The sequence below is a fragment of the Hermetia illucens genome, chromosome 5 (genome assembly GCF_905115235.1).
Source record: "Hermetia illucens chromosome 5, iHerIll2.2.curated.20191125, whole genome shotgun sequence".
NCBI classification, from domain to species: domain Eukaryota; kingdom Metazoa; phylum Arthropoda; class Insecta; order Diptera; family Stratiomyidae; genus Hermetia; species Hermetia illucens.
In genome coordinates this window covers 108239972-108262502 of record NC_051853.1, presented here as the reverse complement: position 1 = coordinate 108262502, position 22531 = coordinate 108239972, and the positions used below count along the sequence as shown (strand labels likewise).

General features: G+C 40.5%; 1 protein-coding gene across 5 annotated transcripts in view; it reads left to right on the top strand.

Moving 5' to 3' along the window:
- The window catches only part of LOC119657763 (blood vessel epicardial substance), a 372124-nt gene that overhangs the window by 20656 nt on the left and 328937 nt on the right, over positions 1 to 22531 (top strand). For all 5 annotated transcript variants that reach the window (XR_005250169.1, XM_038064831.1, XM_038064829.1 and 2 more), the window contains exon 2: positions 13126 to 14107. Coding sequence is in view for 4 of the 5 variants with exons in the window: in XM_038064831.1 (XP_037920759.1) it covers positions 13532 to 14107 (576 nt within the window). In the remaining variant the exon portion in view is untranslated. The remainder of the gene's footprint in view (positions 1 to 13125; positions 14108 to 22531) is intronic.

Below are 22531 nucleotides of genomic sequence, written 5' to 3'. Positions count from 1 at the left end.
CTACCTCGAAAAGCAGTTACGCAAATACAACATTCCTTAAAAGAGTTCTCTAAAGAAGGCTACAGGATGAATGGGGTAGTATACCTCCAAGTATTGCGCAGAAACCTATGTCATCTATGCCATCGCGAATGCAAGCAATCCTGGCAGCCAAAGGAAGCCCAACCACATATTAATATTTAACCAATAAACAAATTATTTCAGAATAACAATAGTCGTACGATCACTTCTTTATCATCGTCAACGGCGCAACAGCCGGTATCCGGTCTAGGTTTGCCTTAATAAGGAACTTCAAACATTCCGGTTTTGCGAAGAGGTCCACCAATTCGATATCCCTAAAAGCTGTCTGGCGTCCTGACCTACGCCATCGCTCCATCTCAGGCAGGGTCTGCGTCGTCTTCTTTTCCTACCATAGATATTGCCCTTATAGACTTTCCGGGCTGGATCATCCTCATCCATACGGATTAAGTGACCCGCCCACCGTAACTTATTGAGCCGAATTTTATCCACAACTTCACGGTCGGTGAGACGTTTCGAGCGGAACAGTTTTTGTAAGCTGAAATAGGCTCTGTTGGCTGCCAATAACCGTGCGCGGATTTCTTCGTCGTAGCTGTTATCAGTTGTGATTTTCGACCCTAAATAGAAGAAATTATCGACGGTCTCAAAGTTGTAGTTTCCTATCTTTATTCTTCCCGTTTGACCAGTGCGGTTTGATGTTGTTGGTTGGTTGGTTCTCGGTGCTGACTTTACCACCATATATTTTGTCTTGCTTTCATTGATGTGCAACCCAAGATCTCGCGCCACCTGCTTGATCTGGATGAAGGCAGTTTGTACGTCTCGCGTGGTTCTTCCCATGATGTCGATATCGTCAGCATAGGCCAGTAGTTGGGTGGACTTAAAGAGGATCGTATCTTTTGTATTAACCTCAGCATCACTTCTCACTTTCTAGAGGTCCCGCTTAAAGAAGACACATGATAGGACATCCCCTTGTCGTAGACCGTTGTTGATGTCGAATGCTTTTATCTGGCCTCGCACATTGGTCAGGGTCAGCGTAGTCAGTCTTATCAATTTCTTCGGGATACCGAATTCTCTCATGGCCGTGTACAGTTTTACCCTGGCTATGCTATCATAGGCGGCTTTAAAGTCGATGAAAAGATGGTGCAACTGATGTCCAACAGTTTTTCCATCGGTTGCATTACTCCGAGCACATAGTTTACTGGATGGCTACTATAATATATGGTGTAGCGACTCTTCTCCAGGAAACCGGTCCCTGTCCTCCTTCTCCTCCACCGCTATTACATCAGCCCTATATTGGGACAGGGTATCGGCTAGCTGCTCGGCAGCTTCATCTCTTTACAGGGAGCGCACTTTCCATGAGAAAATGCGCAAATGGTTTTTCCTTTGTCGTTGCCGGGTTCGTCGTTGTGCAATTCGTCCAGTCCGAGGCTCCTGTTGTGGCTTCGTAACAAATTGTTTTCCGTGTAGGGTTGTCAACCCTACCCAACCCCCAACCTGGAGGACCAGTTGGTACAGTTTGTCCCGTTTTTAGGCGCAGGAGACTCGCCTTCATCCTTCTCCGTTTGCTGCTTTTCGTTAAGAAAGAGCTCGTAGCGGTCACCACGTGGAGGTGGAGATAGGGTTTGGTAGTAGAGCTGTTGGTGTTGGCTCAGCAGGCGTTTCCCAGGTTTTATGCTTCATCGTGGGTACCAATCCACGTTTCGCCCTGGGACCTATACTACCCTTTGACCATCACTTCTTCGAATCCATCACTTATTAGAATTATTTTTTGTTTATTTCTTTATTAATTTTTGCAAAAACTGTAAGGAACAGTAAATGAATACAAAGTTTAGTTGAGTTGCCTATTTGTTATGTTTCTCTTTTTGTACTGTTTATTTAGAATTGATTAAAAAAAATTAAAATCTCGTACAATTAATTATGTCGCCTAGTGTAGAAATTTTGATGGAAAACAATTTAGCACGTACGGGCTCTGATTCGGAATAACTGTTTCTAAATATACAGACAACAAAATTCAATGGATACAATTCGAAACGCAATTTTCCCGAACGGAAAATTAAAATTTTCACTTTCTGAGGTTATTTCCATAGACATTAGTTCAATTCGACGTATTTACCAAAATTTTAATGTTCAACTCATCGTGGCTCTTCAGGTAATGTAATTTTTTAGCACAACCTGCCCTTCTGACAAATTACCATCAACTGATCGACATGCAAAGTCGCATCACGTTTCTATACTGCATACAGTTGTGATAATACTAGGAAATGAAGTGATATATTCACAGGATGCAATATGATATTGCATGCGGAGCAAATTCTAGTAAATTGTGTATCATAGGTTTCTTATTTTTTAAAGAAAAAAATAAGGCGTTCCGAATTAGGGCAGCGTTCCAAATTATATCCACTTACCTTAACCCCTTTAAGACGTTAACAACTTTTGTACTCTATCTGGGGCTGCGTTTCATTTCTCTGCTAAATTTCTAGAAATTTTTCTTATCGCAACAATCGTGATATCTTAGACTTAGTTGATAACCTATGGATGCCAGAGAAAACAGAATCGCGATAAATCTTTTATGAGCGATTTTTTCATATTTGGGCAAATGATATTAATCGTTCATTTTATGTGAACGTTTTCCAATATCATCCAATACGTGTTTAGTGGAGAACAATTCTGTTACTAATATTGACATACTGAGTCATTTCTCGTCATATCTTCTGTGAACAGCTGTGTAGCTTCTTGTCGGTAATGTGGCGCATCCACTAACTACTTCTAAATCGAGCACTGTGTATTTACTCTGGCATCAAATTCCGCTGTTTATCATTAGCCTACCGAAAACAGCCTGTCTTTGTCAATGAAATGAAACCATTGAAAAAATGGAATCAGATTTCGTTGTGACTTCATGAAAAGAACTTTGCAATGTAAATGAATATTCGAAGGTGTACGCGTTCACTAGGAAAGAAAACTGAGCTTCAATTTGGGGAGTCATCATCAGTGTCCGCGTTGGGTTAGTTTGATGTGGGCGTGAAGACTCACTCAATGTGCCGCCTGAGTCACCAAATGAAAGCGTAGGTCTTCCTTCCAGCACAAGTTCTATTTGGAAAGATGACTTTATGTCGAAATTCGCTTAAAAGTGGCTTAAAACGTCTGTTTCGGTAAAAATGATTTGTTTAGTATTCGCTCGACTACTTTTCCCAGTTTAGGCAGTATTATCAACTAACCGAATTCAGGCACGAATGCATTTCTGTTTCTGTAAGTTAATGTGTCTTTCCTCATTTCAAAGCCCGTTTTAGTAAATTGCAATGCGGGCAATATGTGCCTCCAGTTTCCACGCAGTCTAACAAAAAATGTCTACATACTGTGTCCATCAAATCATATGTAAGTTGTAAGCGGTGGTATATTCACTCGAAATTATCCGGAAGAACAGGTGGAAGAAACTGTCATCTGTTGAGTAATCGATGGATCGCAATTTTAACTACTCACATTGTAGAATCGCCTTGTATGAATAAGCAACTACGTATTCAAATGTTTGTCTACAATGTAACCTGATTGTTCAACGGAACTATTACATATATGGTATATCATATTCCGTTTCAATTTTCTGGCCATAGAGCCGTGAAACAACAAGAATGCGATAATAATGACTTGTATGTGCGCCAGTGCCTGGTCCGTTGCCTGGGAGCTCGGCAAATATCGTCAGAAAACAAGTAAATATAATTATGTATCTGGATATGGACTTTAGCTTTTATGAAGTCGTACAATCTGTTTTCCACTTTTTTTTTTTATTACAGCACATTGTGGATGCTGGATGACATCATTTGGGAAATTAAGTGTTAATGGTCACCTTTATAAATTTACTTTGGGTAAATATGGAGCTTAAATATACCATATTTACATTAAGGGTAGTACGTGAGGAGGTATTTACGTAGGAAGCGTAAACAAGATACAATGTCTCATCTATTTTTTTCTCTTCAATCTTTTCCTTTTCTGTAGTGGAGTCGGTCACAGGTCTGGTCCGTGTTGAGTTAAGCCGTTTTTAAATGACCATTTAACATATTAAGCCATCAGATAAATACTGAATTTCTTGAAATTTATATACACATTTTCATATATTTATGTGTATACATTTAGACATAATATGTACATGGCCAATATTTTATTGTAGAAATTATAAGACTATAGGGTTCAGACTTTAATGCTCCTGCATTGGAGATGAATACTAAAAACCCAGTTGCGATGTTGCAACTTGTTGCCAACAAAAACAGCATGACCCGCTCAGGGAGCGTCAGCGATCTTTAAAGGGTCGCTCACGATACTGGGAGTGACGTCTCCAAGGTGCCCGAGTAAGTATTTCCGACCTCCATGCTGGCAGGATACCAGTGTCCTAAGTAGTGACCTTGAGAAAGTCTCTCGGTGTCCATCGGGATACACTACGAGTCCCCGTCGACAGCTCCCTGCCAACGTCGACGGGGTGATGTGGTCCTAGCTCTGCCAAAGTGGTACCTGTAACGTGGATAGTCGGATAGTGTGCATTGAACCGGTGTTAGTAGGTAGACCGCGATGCGTGAGCAAGCGCTAATTCATCCATGAGTACCGGGATCAGCTAAGCGGGGGCCTGGCCGAGTGTACACCCGTTCCTGACTATTGTGACCGTTTCCTTGCAGACGATGCGCTGGTGCTCCCCATACATGTGAATGGAGGGTGCAAAATTTTTTTTCATAAAATGTGGCCCCACATGGTTATCAAATGAAAGGTTTCAATCAGTACTTTTCAAAACTGGTTCCCTATTTGATATTAGGTGAAACATAGGGGAGTGAGGGCTCAAAATATGACCCACAAAAAGTGTAACAGATCTCGTTCTCAGAACCTACCCAACCGAAAAATCTGAAAAAAATCACAGTAGTGCAATTCTACGAAGTGTAGGCCTCAAAATATATCCGGTTCCGATATCTGTACAAATAAAGTTAATAATTGTATATTTCCACATTTTAGAAATTTACCCGGCAACCCCCTTATTTCCATCCCAGAAGTACAAAATTTGGCATGAGTGTAATAAGGAGTAAATGCACAATTTGGTCAAGTTTGAAAAAAATCCAACTATTATTAACAAAGTTATGGGGATGAAACTTTGCCTTTTTTTGAGAATTTCGTGCGTTCTACAACCTGTATGACGTCATCATCACATATCAATTCATCCATACCATAACAACCGATAACAACTACGATGATGAAATCCGCGCTCGGTTGTTGTCAGCCAACAGAGCCTATTTCAGCTTACAAAGACTGTTCCGCTCGAAACGTCTCACCATAGGGTCAAAGCTCTTACTGTACAAGACTATGATCTTGCCAGTCCTCATGTATTCCTCGGAAACTTGGGTTCTTAGCAAGAAAAATTGCGAACTCTTGGCCGCGTTCGAGAGAAGAATCCTCCGAAGAATTTTTGGCCCCCTACATGAGGATGGACGATTCCGTAGCCTACACAATGACGAAATCTATGAGCGATACCATGACCGTCCGGTTGTGGATAAAATCCGGCTCAATAGGTTACGGTGGGCGGGTCACTTAATTCGTATGGATGAAGATGATCCCACCCGGAAAGTCTATGGGGGCAATATCTATGGTAGGAAAAGAAGACGAGGCAGACCCTGCCTAAGATGGAGCGATGGTGGGGGCCAGGACGCCAGACAGCTTTTAGGGATATCGAATTGGTGGACCTCGGCGCAAAACCGGGATGTCTGGAGTTCCTTATTAAGGCAGGCCTAGACCGGGTACCGGTTGTTGCGCCGTTGATGATGATGATAACGAAATGAGTTCTTATGAATGGGGTCGCAAAGAATTATCTTGTTTTAGTTTTTTAGTCATTTGTATATGAATATCAATTACTGCAACCAGACATGTGTTGCGGGTAGTGTCTAATTCAGATAGATATATTTGTACATTAAACCAGCCGTATTTAATATACGTACTATCATATATATGTACATATGTATCCTTTTGGGCAGAAAGTAAATCGGAAATAGGCAGTTTGCTTAGGGCGAGAGTAATATCGATGGCTATAATATGCATGTATGGTTTGTAGTTTGGAAAAATACGACGGAATAGGTTGGATTTGTAGCTATATACGTATAGAAAAATGTGCGTTGAAGTTTCTTACATAAGATAAACACATACCCGAAGCGCGAGCTTCCGTTATTCCAACTTGTTTTATACTCTATATATTTTAGTTTAGTTAATTCAAATAAATTATCTATAGTTTATACGAACTCGACTATGTTTCAAGAAAATTCGATCCGTCATCAATCACGCTGGCGTATGATAATTTTTACTTTACTGTATTCATATATAAAGGTAGTCTATTGTCGACTTTGTTTGGATAATTGTAGCATACAGTATGATGTTGGCATTCTTAAATATTCTATTACATTGGCCTGTAAACAAAAAATGTGTATAAATTTCTTAAATCTATTCTTTTTTTATATCAGCTTTCTGTGTTTCTTATGATTATTCATATTTCTAAATTCCTTTTAATGTTCATTAAATGTATTAAATATTAATAAAAGGAAATGTATTTCTGAATAGTTTTCTGATAGTGAAAGAGTCCCTTTTGGCTTCAATGACTTCCCAAAATGTATTATTCATTTATGTCGTAAACGGACCTTGTATAATACTCCTTAAGTGCTCTAGATTCATCTCACTGTAAACAACTGAAGTGACCATAAGTGAAGGTCTGTGAACGATTTCCTTGCGATTCGTTACATGGGTGGAATTGAGGAATTATAAATTCGGGCAATAATGTGAGATAGTAACGAACGACTGGAAAGTTTCTGCAAAGTATGTGCGGCAACACAAATTCACCACTTCTAAAACGCGAAGTTTTGGGCTGGCGTTGATGATTTAGTTCCAGATACTGCGTTTGGAGTTGAAGTTGAAAAGAAAAATATTAATTACCTCTCTTTTTAAAAGCATCCGCCATCAAGAAAGCTCCAGTTAAACGTTCAGCGCCCCGAATACGCGGATTTTGTGATGCGTGATTGCTCGATAGAAGTATTATGATGTCCATAATTGATTGTTACCGTGTTCATTGAATGAATGGAGATCGAACAGGTCGTCGAAAAGGTTTTGGAGTTTCTTCAATCTACTGTGCACTTGGTACAACTCCAGCGACGAGCAAATGTCGTAGATCACCCCGAACATTTCCAAGTCAATCTCCGAGAACATGAAACACGCTGACTAGGGACATAGATGCACACAGCCAGGAAAAATATCGTAGTGCGAAGACGACTCAAGCGAGACCTTTGTGAAACCACACGCTCGTGGACCAATCTGCAACTCACCGCAAAGATGTCGTGAAGTGCAAGAGCGTAAATAAATACATGGTGTAGGCGTAAATTAGATCTCCTTCCGCAATTCACCTTCCCTTTTTTCTTCTCGTGATCTCTCGAACTCCATTTTGATAAGCAAGCGAAGTCTCTCTCCCTCTCCCTTCCTGCTCAAAAATCCCTAGCCAGGTTGCGCAGCAAAGCGGTGCACAACGACAAATTTCCCTTCTGTGGCCGAAATTTGGCGATCCAAATTCGAAATTTCAAATTCGAATTTGCAAACGTCGAATTTGGGCAAGAAAATTACATCGTTGTAACAAATTCCCATCGAGAATAAACGTAATAAAACAAAAGAGAAAAAATCGACGAAATATCAGAGAAGAAGGAAGAGCTGACTACGTTTGGGCGTAGCACGAAAATTCGTCGCTCACCGCAGCGATCAGGGAAAGAGGCAGACAGGGCTGAAACACCCGATGAGACACCGGATCGCCCAAATAAAGAGGAAGCCTTACAACTGTTACGCGACTAGCATTTCGGGGACGCCAATCGCCAGTCCTGAGCAGGTGCAGTCGCCCGTTCTAGCTAGAGCCGGAGAGAAAGGACTCATGAGGAAATGCGCGACAGTGGTGAAGCGTATGCGGTCGCCAACGTTCCTCCAGAGGAACGTCAACAAAATCGTCAAAAACGTGTTGATGGAATTGGAGGAGCTACTGGACCGAATCTCTTTCTACAGGCGAATGTGGATATCAGTGGAATACGCGTGGAAAAAAGGAAACAGCCGAAATTCCTGCTGAGAACACTGCAGGCGCCAAACGGATCGCAAATAGCTCACTGCACAGCGGACTGGGTAGTTTGCAGAGCCCAAAAAAAGAAAGCAAAGAAGAAAGAAAGAAAAGAACTCGCTATGTCGCCAGAGACCAGTCTGTCCAAAGACATGAAGCCAGTAACAAAAAAGACGGAAAACGAAGAAGGACCAGACCGTCGGCTCTGCATGCGAGGCAAGACATTTCTGGAAGTCTTCAGTGAAATCTGCTACAGAGTGAAACCGAAGGGAATGGAGTAGAAGTGTCTTCCATACGGAAACGAAGGGTGGTAAAGTCCTCATGGAAGTAGGCCCGAATACGACTAGCAGGAGTACGTTTTGTGAAGGGGCCAAAGAGCTACTGGGGGAGAAGGCTCTTGTTTTTAGCCTAGAGCCTATCTGATCTAGACTGCCTCACAGAAAAGGGCGAAGAAGAGAAGGCCGTAAAACATTCATATCCAAAGGCAACGAATGCCCAGATAGGTATCACTTTTGTGAATACTCTCACAATCTCCTTTTAGTATTTTTTAAAACAAGCATTAGTTTTATTATTGGTTGCGAAATAGCGAGGTAAAGCGTTAAAAAGTAAAAACTTACTCTTGGCCTGTATCTAGACCATCATAATTTCCTTCATAAATTTGATCCTTTTACAAGTAAAAGAATCGTCCATCCAATAATTCTTCAGTGGACTCTTCCCTCGATCGCGACTAACAGTTCGTAACTTTTCTCGTTAAGAAGTCAAGTTTCTGAGTTGGCAAGATCATTGTCTTGGATAGTAAGAGCTTTAACCCTATGGTAAGACGTTTTAAGCGGAATAGTTTTCATAGGCGGAAATAAGGTTTGTAGACTGCGCGGACCTCGTCGTCATAGTTTTTACTGGTAGTGATTTTCGACGCTAGATAGGAGAAATTATCAACGGTCTCAAAGCTGCTGCCTCCTATTTTTATTAGTTTCAGCTGACCAACAATATTTGATGTTTCCGTTTATTTCGTTTTTATTGCAGATATTGCCACCACGTATTTCGTCTTGCCTTCATTAATGTGGAGCTCAAGATCTCGCGCTGGTTGTTCATTCTGAATGAAGGCACTTTTTACTTTTGGTGATTTCCTTCTCATTATATCGATATCGTCAGCACAGGCTAACAGCTGAGTGAACTGGAAGGGTGACATTGCATTCATATGACCTCACACATTGATCAGTGTCCGCCTCGCCAATCTTATTAATTTATTTGGAATACCGAATTTTCTCATGGACGGATACATTTTTACCTTGACTATGCTATTATGGTGGGCCTTGGAGGCCAACAGTTTTTCCGTCGCCTGCTGTAGAGAGAAAATCCGATAATGTGCTGGGGTAATGAAACTATCCGGTCTTGCAGGATATCGGAGAATATATAGATGGTACCCAGCAATGTTATATGTGTGAAATTGCTGCACTGTGTGGTATCTTTTTTTAAGGCTCTGTAAAACAAGAATCGATTCAATGTCCGTCTGTCACACCCGAATTATTCGGAAATGGCTAAGGCTAATGTGTGATTCTCTTTACATACAGTTAATGACGCCATTTTGTATTGAGGTAAAGGGGCTCCTCATACATGTGAGAGGGGCGTGCACATTCCTTTTTCACAGAATATAGTCATGTGGAGTATCAAATGAGAGGGCCCGATTAGTAAGAAACTTATCATATTTCTGATATTGTGTGAAACATAGGGGAGTGAGGGCTCAAAATGTGTGCCCCGGTAACAGATCTCGTTCTCAGAACCTATCCAACCGGAAAATATGAAAAAAATCAGGATGGTACACCTATTCAAAATCTAGGTATGTTACTATATTTTAGAAATTTACCCGAAAATCCCCCTTAAGTTCATCCTAGAAGTACAAAATAATAAGCAATAACACAATTTTTGGAAGTTTGAATGAAATCTAACTTTTGTATTTATCGCGATCGTGTATGACATCATCACCCTGTAAAGTGAACTCATATGAACGGTGGAGTTGGATATATGTCGAATTTTTAGCTGTGGAAAGGCATGCATAGGAAATTTCTCATACGAGATGAACACAAAACCTTTACACCCGAAACGCCCAGCTTCTGGTATTCCAACTTGTCGTGTATGGGTCAGATATGGCTCCTTATCAGCCATTAGGTATTGATTCGCGTGAGCGAGCGGCCTTCATATGTAACTAGTTAGGCTATAATTCCATCAGTTATGATTATTAAGCGGATGGATTGCACGGACCGTTCTTTCCATGCTTAATGAGAGCAGCATTTGTCTGTTGTGTTAATTGGTGGGACCTTCAATTCGCTGCTAGCTTGGTTGTTGAACAGTTCGTCAAAGTACTCAACCCATCGCTCTAATATATCAAGACGGTCGGAAATCAAACTTGTCTTTTTGCCTCGACAGCTTACATTCATCGTCGAGTCAGCCGTTCCGACCTTTTTGATGGCGGGGGCCAAATAAGTTTGTGACTGTATCAATGATATCAATCTTCAGGTGGTTGTGAATATTATTTGTCGATGCTCTATCTCCAGGACCTCTGTTGATTGCGGTCATTGTGACATGCATTACTCCCTTATAGGTGTTAAGGAAGACTTTGTGGTGGATGGCTTTAATGGTCACTCTCATCTGATTGTCAGAGAGGATTCTAGACAATGCCAACGCGATACTGAAGCGAGCCTATATAGGCTGCCCTATATGTTGTGTCATTCATCAAGACTAAGAGCTGGCGACGTTCCATCTGGAGAGGTCCACGTTTGTTTCTGGATCGCTTTTCGCGCAAACCAAGTACTTCTAATAACGATTTTCTACGCTACTACGCGATTTTCTACGCTAGTTAAATAATCCGCAGTTCATTTTCATTGGTATTTTTATGGAAGCTAAAGGAGCCTGAAAACGATTCGCTCTACTGCCCCATAGAAGGTATCCTTCTCCGACTCTGCACTCTTTTTTTAGAGTCGTGAACATGTAGGTATTATCCCCTTTTGGTTTTTGGTGTGCAGGCTTGGCAATTAGTAATTACGTTAGATTATAGTGAAAATTATAAGGCACAATAGTTGACTATCTGCAGCTTCGTCGTATTTACCGAGAACGGTTATCCAAGATAGTATATGATACTTGGCGGCAGATATGTGTTTTCGTTTTTTGTTGAAATTCTGGAGGATTTTCGTAGGTCTTTTGGATAGTAATCTTTCCTACTGATTCTCTAGAAGTAGTCAGCCAGAAAGACAGTAAGATTATAATTGATCTCTTTGTGCCTTCTTTCAAACAACTGTCCAAGATCAAGGACATACCGCAGCACTCCTACTTTCAACATCATCCTTGCTAGAGCCATACTTGCGTTTCTCGTCAGTTTGACATGTGATTCTCAGTACCAATATAAGCATAATTTCTCTTTCAGCAGGAGCTCAATAGGGAGTGTAGAAAACCCGCGGAGGTAACGTGTTCCTTGGTCCACTATCGATATAATATCGGAACCATAGCCTACAATCTGATATTGAGAGCACTCACAGCATGTGATGTGGAGCTCCATGCGACAGCAAAGTAAGACGGAATTATCGAATCATAATTGTGGTTCTACTGAATTAGAAATTCATTCCTGGAAAAGGAAAAAATTATTATTTATTTATTTATTTAGCTTAGATTAGTTAAAGCATTCATACTTAAGGAGGGAAACTACATTAAGTTACCAAAATCCGTTTTTTTATTGCATAGATTGTTAACTATGGTATTCCAGAATACCATTCAAAAATATTAAAGTGAAGTTCGCGGTAGTCACTTTATGTATGTATGTATCTCGTGACGTAGCCTATTACGAACGTATTTGTTGCAACGGTATTTTACTTGCCTTCACCTATCGCACTTTTCTGAAAATTACTTTTTCATACTTGCGGGAATTCTAGCTTAAAAAGTAATGAACCGATTATTATGGAATTTGGAAATATGAAACATGAAAATTGGGATGATGTCATATTATCAAAAGGTCCTTTTTGCGTAATTAGTGAAAAAATCGTGAAAATAGCTGTAAAACTTATAATTTTAGTTATTTTCAGTTGCATTCTTAGAAAATAAGTTAGTAATGTAAAATAAAAAAATAATTCAGATAAAAATTGAAGCCGTTATACGTCTCCCAACTGGAAAATTCTCGTTACGATCTTCATCGGGTACTATTGTTATTTTTGGCATAAATTATTTTAGAAAATTCTCAAAAGCTGTCCAACATATGGGTAATATAATCTTCAAACTTGATTAAATTCTAATTATTTCTTCCCACTAAAAAATTTCAAAAAAATTATTTATAGATATTTTTTATTCTAATGTGGTTTTCCCCCTTAATTGCCTTCAACTATAAATAACAATGCGTCTTTGTCTGGTACCCCTGATGATGCCGAGTTCACCCTAGAATGGCCGTGAAGCTCGATAAAAACCTTTCTCTCATTGACAAAGTATAGAAGGCTAAAATTGTGCTTTTCGTACAAATTGGTTGCAACGCAAAACACAGAAGTTCGAATATTAAATGCACGAATGCACCTCAATATACTTTCATAAGAAATACACAAAACCTTTCATACGTGAAGAATCGAGTTTTCGATTTTTAGTTCTTCCGTATTTGTTTTAAGTGAAGTTCTTTATACTTACTAAATAATATTCAACTCTCAATGTGAAATCAAATATTAATGCAAGTGGACTATTATCGATACAGTCCTTGTTCATTGTTTGACATTTTTTAACCACCGAAATATGGGAATTAAAATTCAACACCGTCTCCGTCGCGAGTAGAAATTTTTTATTCAGCAAATATCGATATTTCGGGAACAACACTACGGAAGGAAACAATTTGTTCCCGAAATATCGATATTTACTGAACGACGGAAACGGTGCTGAATTTTAATTCCTAAAAGCTTTTCGCTAGAAATATCGAGAGCATGTATTGAGTACAAAATATGGGTATTAATTAAAGTTGATATCTACTAATATATATTTCCTTTCTTTTTCAGATCGAGGAACTCCACACTTAAAATATTGTTTCTCACGGACACCGCCCGGAGGAAAACTAGAATTGCTCATCATCAAATCCTCAGACTACAGCGAAATGATAGACACACAGTAGGTCAAGTATAGGAGAGGTTGAACTTGTGATATAAGTACATATACATCCGGCGTCTCTGAGGCTTTACTGCTGCATTCACGTATGAGTTGTTGGATACATTGTTCCCGCTAAGGACAGTTAATTTACTGAAATGAGCATTGTACAAGGACATGAGCTGGAGGCGAACGCTATTCATCGGATATCGAACTGACGTCGCCGATAAAGTGTTTTCATTTGGGTATTCATTGAAGAAAAAATCTAACGCCTTGTAAACGGTCTGTAGCTGTAGTGAGAGTGCCATTGTGAACATCGTCATGTTATTAATTAGTGCCCTAGCGCTAGGACTCGTCGAATCGACGAGTTCAAATGTAGGAGCGAGTGTCGGGTATAGTGTAGGAGGAAGTGTGGGAGGTAGTGTGAGTGTCGGAAGTGCAGTGGGAGGAAATAGCGAAGCCATAATAGCAGGCGGTTCCGCGACGGGTCAATCTCTTAGTTCGGCAATAGTGCGTAGTATTAGTGAAGGAGGAAGCAGCGCTGGTGGGGGTGGAACATTATCATGGGATAATAATGGAACGTTCAAGACGGCAGGGCCGGGTGAATGGTCACTGGAGCATTGCCTAATGTGGCAACGTCCCCACCACCTTTACTATCAGCTGAGCAACGCTTTCTTTTTCCTGGCCTTCATGGCGCCACACGGCCCCTTCGGAATGGTCTGGTTGCGTTCGATTTTAATTGTTGGCTGTGTTCTAATGGCCATGTGGGGGTGGCTCGTCGAATGCACTCCAGACATCGTCTTATGGTCGATCCTTTTCCTAGTTGTTAATGTTATTTATCTTATTGTGTTACTGTGCAGATTGCGACCTATACGATTCGATAAGGAAGTTGAAGCGGTGAGTATTGATTAATTTTTAATCAAATGGCTGATGTAATTTACGAACTTTACTTTATTCATTTTCAATTGATGATCAGGGGTAGTTTGTGAAGGTCTTCATAAAATTAACTATTTAACGAAAGGAGCTTCAAAACATAAAAAGTTAACCCAAATTATCAATGAGTGCTTTCGATTCCAAAGTTTAACTCCTACAACTAGTATTCAGGCGAATGAAATCAATAAAGCGTTCCTCCTATTTCGTTTTAGAACAAGGAAAACCAACGAATCTCTAGCTAGACATACTGCTTTCGAAAAGGCTACAGAAAGTTCAATTCAGCTAGGGATAGATTGTGGATCATTCTGATTGAGTTGAGAGAACAGAAGATGTTAGATTAGAAAAAAAAGAATATGTTATTTATTGTCTCCTACTTCGCGCATAGAAAGTTATATTAATGTTGTCTATGTCTGTCTGCACGAACACTCCAAAATCCTCCGAAATAAATGACTACGAGACATTGTTTCCACATATATGACACGCCAGTTGTCTTATGTCTTCTGGAGTACTGAAGCATATTATAATCCATCTTGAAGAAGAGAATTGTAATTACAAGCACAGACATTTTCAGATATTATCTGATGGAACCAAATGTGTCAGCTGTCCAAATTAATTGGAAGTCTAAAGGGAATGAAATGTTGGCAACTTTTGGGATTAGTTAGTTTAAAAAAATCAATTGTTTTTATTCCTGTCATCCATTGTAACGTCCATCGCATCATACCTATATTTATAAAATATGCTAGGGATATGTGACTTTTTAAGCAAATACGGTGCGATGGTCGAGCGATTTTCAAAGAGGAATCCACTATAAGGAATGAAGTTCTTTACACATTTTTCCGGACGAAAAGCTGTGTAGGAAATGAAAGTGTGTTAACCAGGGCTTTTGTTCTGTGTGCCAAACAGATAATAGTAAACCTCTTAATATTTCGTTGAATTAGTATTTGGACAGCGTAAGAGACAAACCTCTAGAATAAAAGCATATTGCGTGGCTTTTTTCGAATAGTTACTTCCTACGGGGGCAATTTCAACAAATCCACAGGAATTGTCGTTGATCCTGGAGTCTGCTCGTCGTTTGAAATGGAAGGCAATTAACAGATTCTTACGTTGTAGGGTAAAATTGTTATTTTAATAATACCCATCATATTTTGAAAATTACTTGATTCTTTCTTCAGTGCCAGATCTTATAAAGTGAGTGATGCATAAACTAAAATGTTAGCATGTGATGAGGCCGACGTTTTCTATACATCCTTCAAAGGCTCGCTTGTTCCATGCTATTAAACACTTTCAACTGTTCCTGTAAAGCAAAAGCTTCTTAAAATCGGTCTGTCTATCCTTATATGTCTTCCCCATGTCCGCTGGCGCATGCGGTCTTGTTTTTTCTTCGTGAAACGGTCGCAAAGCGCTACGGGGTTGACACAGTCTAGCTACTTCCCCTTCGTGGCGCGATTGCATTCACAGCGGCATCTCTTCCGCTTTCCTCAGAGTACACTGAATCTGCCCCACGATACCGTTAACTGCATTCCAGTTTTCCTGGTCTGCAAGCATTTCTCCAATTAGACTTTCCGGTGCTTCTGTCCTTCTCAATGCCCCCTTTTCTTCTGTGAATCAAAGGCAGTTGAAGAAGATATCCTCAAGGTCCTCCTTGACATCGTCGGAGTTGGGAAAGTTAGTCAAGCTATCGAGCTGAAACCTACACAGATATTTGCATGATATTGTGGTTTATCTCTCCGCGCCTTTTCTGCGCCCAGGTCTTGAAGCTGGTAATAAATCTTTGCCCTTTTTTCTGCCCGTTCGCATTGTTATTGTCATCTGCTCAACGATTCCTACCCGTCATTGTTTTCACGGTAGAGGTAGATGCTTGTCATCTCAGCTAAAATGTTGATCGGCATCATTCCAGCTATTGCGTAAGCCATCATTATCATGGTTTGGAGCGGTTCTTAAGCTATAACTCATTCTTAAGGTCGTCCTTGCATGTGGCATGTGGTGTATGTCCCCAAACTGCGTAGAACAGTATAGAATGCAGTATTCTAGCTATAAGAAGTTCCACCAACATGGTGTTTGAAGTTCAACCTAGCAGCTACCATCATTCCCTAGTATTGCTGATTTTCAAATGATGGAATGGTTCTCCTTTCTGATGTGAGTGATTATTTTTTTACTTCGGTTCGCCATTTGCACCCCTTTCGTTTGCCTTCTCCGAGTTAAAACTTTTATTTTTCAGCCACTTCTTTATATATCACTATAGTAGCGATTGATTCCGAAGAATATAATTCCACATCCGCGAGATATTTTATAACAAGAATCACCGCCACTATCGTGACCAGTCTAGCAACTTGACATTACAAAGCCCGTGGAACATTCACGGAGACTATGTATTCCCTGGGTCCATCGACGCACAGAAGCTTTCTTGTTTCTTCTTTTTCTTCAGCCTTTGCCTCGTTCACAAGCGGGGTCGACTCGTCGTGATCGGCTTCGCCATTTGGCTCTATCGAATGCCTGATCTGGGTGCAATCTCGAGGCTTTCAAATAATCATCTAGCGTATCAGGCCACCGTTGTTTAGGTCTGCCTTTTGGTCGTTTACCATCGACTTGGATGTGGCAAGTGAAGTCTCGTTAGCACGAATTGCGTGACCATACCATCGAAGACGCCTCTCTCGCAACTTTTCCACGATCGGTGCAACCCCATAACGATCACGGATATCCTCATTTCGGACGTGATCTAAACGTGTGACGCCACTAATCCAACGGAGCATCTTCGTCTTCATTACCGCAAGACGCCGTTCATTGTCTTTTATAGTCGGCTAACACTCAGAACCATAGAGAGCGACTGGATGGACGACATTGCGGTAAATTTGAGATTTGAGACGTTCGTTGATACGTCGATCACAAAGAACACCAGTTGTGGAACGCCACTTCATCCAAGTTGTGTTAATTCGTGAAGCAATTTCGTAACGCAGTTCTCCATTGGCTGATAGCGTTGACCCGAGGATCACTGCCGCTGACAGTGATTGTGCCTGTTTCATGGGGATCGGTAGTCAAAAGTTCAGCTTTGTTTAAATTCAATCTGAGACCGTGTTGCATGAGGCGATCATTCCATTTTTGAACAAGTGGCTCGAGATCATTTTTGCTATCAGATGCTAGGAAAACATCATCTGCATAAAGCAGTGTATAGGGCGCTGGACATTGGATGTCCCGTGTGACGGTGTCCATAACAAGAACAAAGAGGAGTAGTGAGAGGGCGCTTCCTTGATGAACACCAACAAAGACGTGAAGTGGTTTTGATACACCCGCCATGCTTCGAACTTTACTTTTCGGATCGTGGTAGAACAATTGAACCCAGCGCACGAGTTGTTCTGGCACTAAGTGTTGTCGTAGAGCATACCAGATGAGTTCGTGTGGTACACGCTCAAACGCAGAAAGGCAATGTAAAGAGGACGATGATTCTCACGGTGTTTCTCCATGAGTAACCGCGCAGCGTGTATTGCGTCAGTAGTTCCGCAGTTCTTGACAAATCCGGCTTGATTCACGGTTATTTCAACGATTTCGCGAATACGGTTGTCAAGAATGCGTTCAAAAATCTTAATGGTATGGGAAAGTAACCGGATCGGACGGTAATTTGAACATTCTGCTGGGCTATCTTTCTTTTTCCATATTGGAACAGTGGTACTTTCTTGCCAGTCAGATGGTGTTCTTCCTTCCTGATTAAAGAATTCACTGAGCCACAGTGTTGGGTGCCAGCTCTTCGCTTTCCATAGCTCAGATGCGATGTCGTCAGGTCCTGTGGCTTTCCCCGATTTCATTTGTTTTATTGCCTCCTGGTGGAACTGGTCCAAATTTCGGCAATGATTGTGGAAGTGGAGGATGAGCAAATTCTTCAGTTGAAATCTGTTCGAAGTAGAAACTTTCTTCCTGTTTAATATCTATCGACAAAAGCGATGCAGACGGCAGCTAAGAAACTAGGTATTCCAACAGAGAGCTCCTTATTAGGTTCCAATCAACCGAGCTTAATGCATTTAGCACAACAAGGGTAATCACTGCAAAACAATTCCTACTACCCTTTCCATGCATCACATTTTCAGCCAAACCTGTAACCAGTTTGATGGGCTTTGTTATCTCCTAGACTACTAAATCTGTAGGACTTCTTTCGTCGCTATTACTACCACATTTAAAGGCGTCTGTAGACTGCTGCCCTCTTGAGGAAATAAACCCTGAACAATTTTCAGGAAAAAATCAGGCTTGGCATTTGAATCCTGTCATTATAACCCTGTAGGCGCTTTCCTACGGGTTTGTAACTGTAAGATCCATATTGCCGTGATTTCTCTGTGGTTGGATAGCTGATACCAAATGAATCAGCTATGTGAGTATCTGAGTAAAATCAGGGTAATAATTCCGGGCGATCGTAATGCTGATCTCATTATTTCCTAGAGTACTGTTACGGTCTGGAATGATGTGCTTTAGCATACTTCAAGGTCTAGATTCATTGGTTTGTTGGTCCAACGATTGTGTTTGTTATTATTTTTGGTCCAAAGTTGGGATTATGTTTTGCCGACCATAGATTTTCAAAAACATCATTGCACCACATCAATTGCTACGAATAAAGAAACTTCATTGAATAATGAATGAAATAAATACTCATGGGTGACAAGTATGTATGTTCCCTATTTATTTAGGAAATAATAGTTAGATTCTGTCCAGATTTCCCCAGTCCAGTTTTCTTGCACTTCACCCCCACGAGGCTCTTACTAATATTGATGAAGAACTAGACCAATTTCCACTCGAGATATTATTCCATGTTGCGCTGGAATATATTCACATAGTTTAAACCTTTGTTAATTTTTTAATATTAACATTATACTAGAAAATGTAATGGCTTCATCCGATATTTGGAAAAAAATTCATGTATTTAAAGGGGCGATTTTCCCTCCTTTAGTTTGTTTTGCAAGTGAAACCCAATCCAATTTTATTTAGGTAGAAATCTATGAATTTTATGTTAAAGATATTTTCTTCGCTTTCATTGCTCTGTATGCGTATAATTATCTGCTCTTTTATATGTAGAAAGAATTCATGTGCAAGGCTTCCGCTGTAATACAACGCATTCGAGATATTAGTACTTGGAGCTCATATGATAAGAATTATTATAAAAACACAGAGTGGAACTCTATTCGTTTCCATGATTCAATTCAGATAAGGGATATTCCGAAAATTTTTTGTTAGACTTTCTTCGTCAGGGTTATTATTATTAGCTTAAAAAATTGCCGTTCAAAAAAAAGTGGCCCAATGATTATAATAGCCACCTGTTTAAATAACAGGCATTGATTAAATTAATTAACACGATATTTTTGTGTGATGTCTGTTTAGTGCTCAATAGTGAACAATATTAATATTATAATAATATTTAGTATTTTCTTTTACTTTTAATAAGCTAGTTAATGTGATTTGTCATAAAATTAGTCAATTTTAAAATTAAGTCGACGCTCACATGATCCTAAACCATTTAAAACACACGATTACACTAATCCTGTTTACAAGAAACGTGAACGACCCAGATCAGTTATCGTTTTCACTTTTCACACACGCGTCCAAGCAAGAAAAACTCGGATATCAGTTCCCGGTACAATAAGGAATTTCTTGGTCTTTTAAGATCTCTATTTCCATTTTGTGTCCGGCTAAGTGATTAGAATACAAGGCTGTCGTACGCCCAATGCCGACCACATTGTACTCTATACGGTACTGTACTCCTTTAGTGTACCATTACGGTCTTGAATGAGGCCCTCTAATGCGCTTCAAGGCCTTGATTTAATTGGATGGTTGCACCAACGATTATTAGTATTATTTCCATTTGTGAAATTATTCTCTAATTGTTCACTGATCATCGCTAAAATCGCCTGTCCAGTATGGAACTAAATATTCGCAGCTCAGAAAAATCTCCCTGCGACCCATCAAACCATTCATTATCATCATCAACGGCGGAACAACCGGTGTCGGCATACTTGGTAAGAAATTCCAGACATTTTGGTTTTACGCCGAGGTTTATCAATCTAATATCCCTAAAAGCTGTTTGGCGTCTTGGCCTACGTCATCGCTTCATCTCCAGCAGGGTCTGCTATTTCCTTTTATTCTACCGTAGATATTGCCCTTACAGACTTTCCGAGCTGGATCATCGCATCTTATTAAACTGGATTTCATTCAGGGCCATAGAGGTCACCGTCATTCAGTGTTCAAACTTTAAAAAAATTTCAAAATCGATTGTTCCTCTAAATTTCAAAATGCAATATCGGAACGGTACTTTAAATTTACAAACCTGCAAAGTTGACAAAAGTTGCCTTCAACAAGACAAAAGTAGCTTTCAATTAACATGTAAAAATGATGGGCTTAATTATGGAAAATTGATGAATATTATGCATCGAATGGGAGAAAACGTAGTCTTGATATGGAGCAAATTCACTTACGGGGGGTCATCTCGTATGAAAGCCGGCTTTTTTTTTTCTTTTTTTTCGAAATTTTTTATGAAGAACTGAATAAAGATACAAATATGAATTTTTCACCATATGTTTGCTAATATCTTGAGCATGCTCTAGACGGCGCTGTGGTAATCTCAAAGGAGAGAGGCATTTTACCGTGCGGACTTAACCGCAGTTCGCAAATTAGGATTGTTAAAAAATATTGAAAGTAAAATTTTTGGTGTTTGTTAAACTTTGTAAATTTTGTTGTTTTTGTAAGGATTCTTTAATGAATAAAAAAAACTACCGAACGAATTGCAATTATCCTAGTTTACGAACCGAAAAAACATGTTCTGAATAAGTCATGAAAATTTCAAAGAATTTCGTTGGATAGATTTTTAGCTATGGTGGCGGCAGATTTCAAAAAGTAGAATGTGATTTTTAACCATAAAATCTTAACTGACCATTAATCTGCTTCACATAGTCAATAAACCTTAGGTTTCTTCAAGAAACACATGTAAAATCTTAGCTTTAATTCTAGTGCTTTTAGGGAGGTCTTTCGGACCCATAATTACGTGCTTTATTACGGCCATCGACAGAAACCTGGAGGAGCCTCGGATAGGACGGATTTTAAAACGACGGACCCGGCAACGACAAAGGAACAACGATTTGCGCATTTTCTCATGGAACGTGCGCTCCCTGTACAGAGATGAAGCTGATAAGCAGCTAGCCGATACCCTGTCCCAATATAGGGCTGATGTAACAGCGTTGCAAGAGATGCGATGGACAGGGACCGGTTTCCTGGAGAAGAGCCACTACACCATATATTATAGCGGCCATCCAGTAAACCATGTGCTCGGAGTAGGTTTCTTAGTCAGCCAAAAAATGAAACCTGCTGTTATCGGCTTTGAAAGTGTAAGCGAACGGCTATGCACTCTGCGCTTGTGAGGCAAGTTTAGAAATATAAGCCTCATAAATGTTCACGCCCCTACAGAGGAGACTGCAGAGTCGGAGAAGGATACCTTCTACGAGGCAGTAGAAAGAACCCTCGAAGCCTGTCCCAGATATGATATCAAAATCATACTTGGGGATTTTAACAGCCAAGTAGGGAAGGAGCCCGTATTCAGGCGATACGTTGGCTCCCATAGCTTACACGAAAAAACAAATGATAACGGACTGCGGACTATTCAATTAGCAGGGTCACACGAAATGGTTGTTGGAAGTACCTGGTTTGCGCGGAAAGCGGTCCACAAACATACGTGGGCCTCTCCAGACGGGACCACTTTCAACCAAATTGACCACGTGTTGATCGAACGCCGCCACCTCTCAGCCTTGATGAATGTCAGAACATATAGGGGGGCCAATATAGACTCGGATCACTATCTCGTTGGCATGGTGCTCCGAGCTCGAATAACAATACCACCTAGAATCCCCTCTGACAATCAGGTGAGAGTGAACACTGAAGCCATCCACAACACAACCCTCCGCGACACCTATAAGAGGGAAATGGATGCCGCAATAACCGCAGTCAATAGAGGACCTGGAGATGAAGCATCAACTAATGATCTTCACAACCACCTGAAGAACGTTATCATGGATACGGCCACAAATATACTTGGCCCCAGCCGCAAAAGGAGTCGGAACGGCTGGTTTGACGATGAATGTAAGCTAGCAACGGAACGGAAGAATGCCGCATACCGAGTAATGTTGCATTCTCAAAGAACGCGGGCACGCGCAGAGACTTATCACGAACTCCGTCGAGCGGAGAAGCGACTTCACAGACGGAAAAAGGAAGCCTGGGAGAACCAACAAGTCTGTGAACTAGAAATGTACAGGGAGCAACCGCACCAGGCGCGGAAGTTTTACCAACAAGTCAGCAGGATGAAGCCTTATACACCTCGATGCTCATCCTGCCGAGACAAAGAGGGAAATCTGATTTCCGACAGAATGG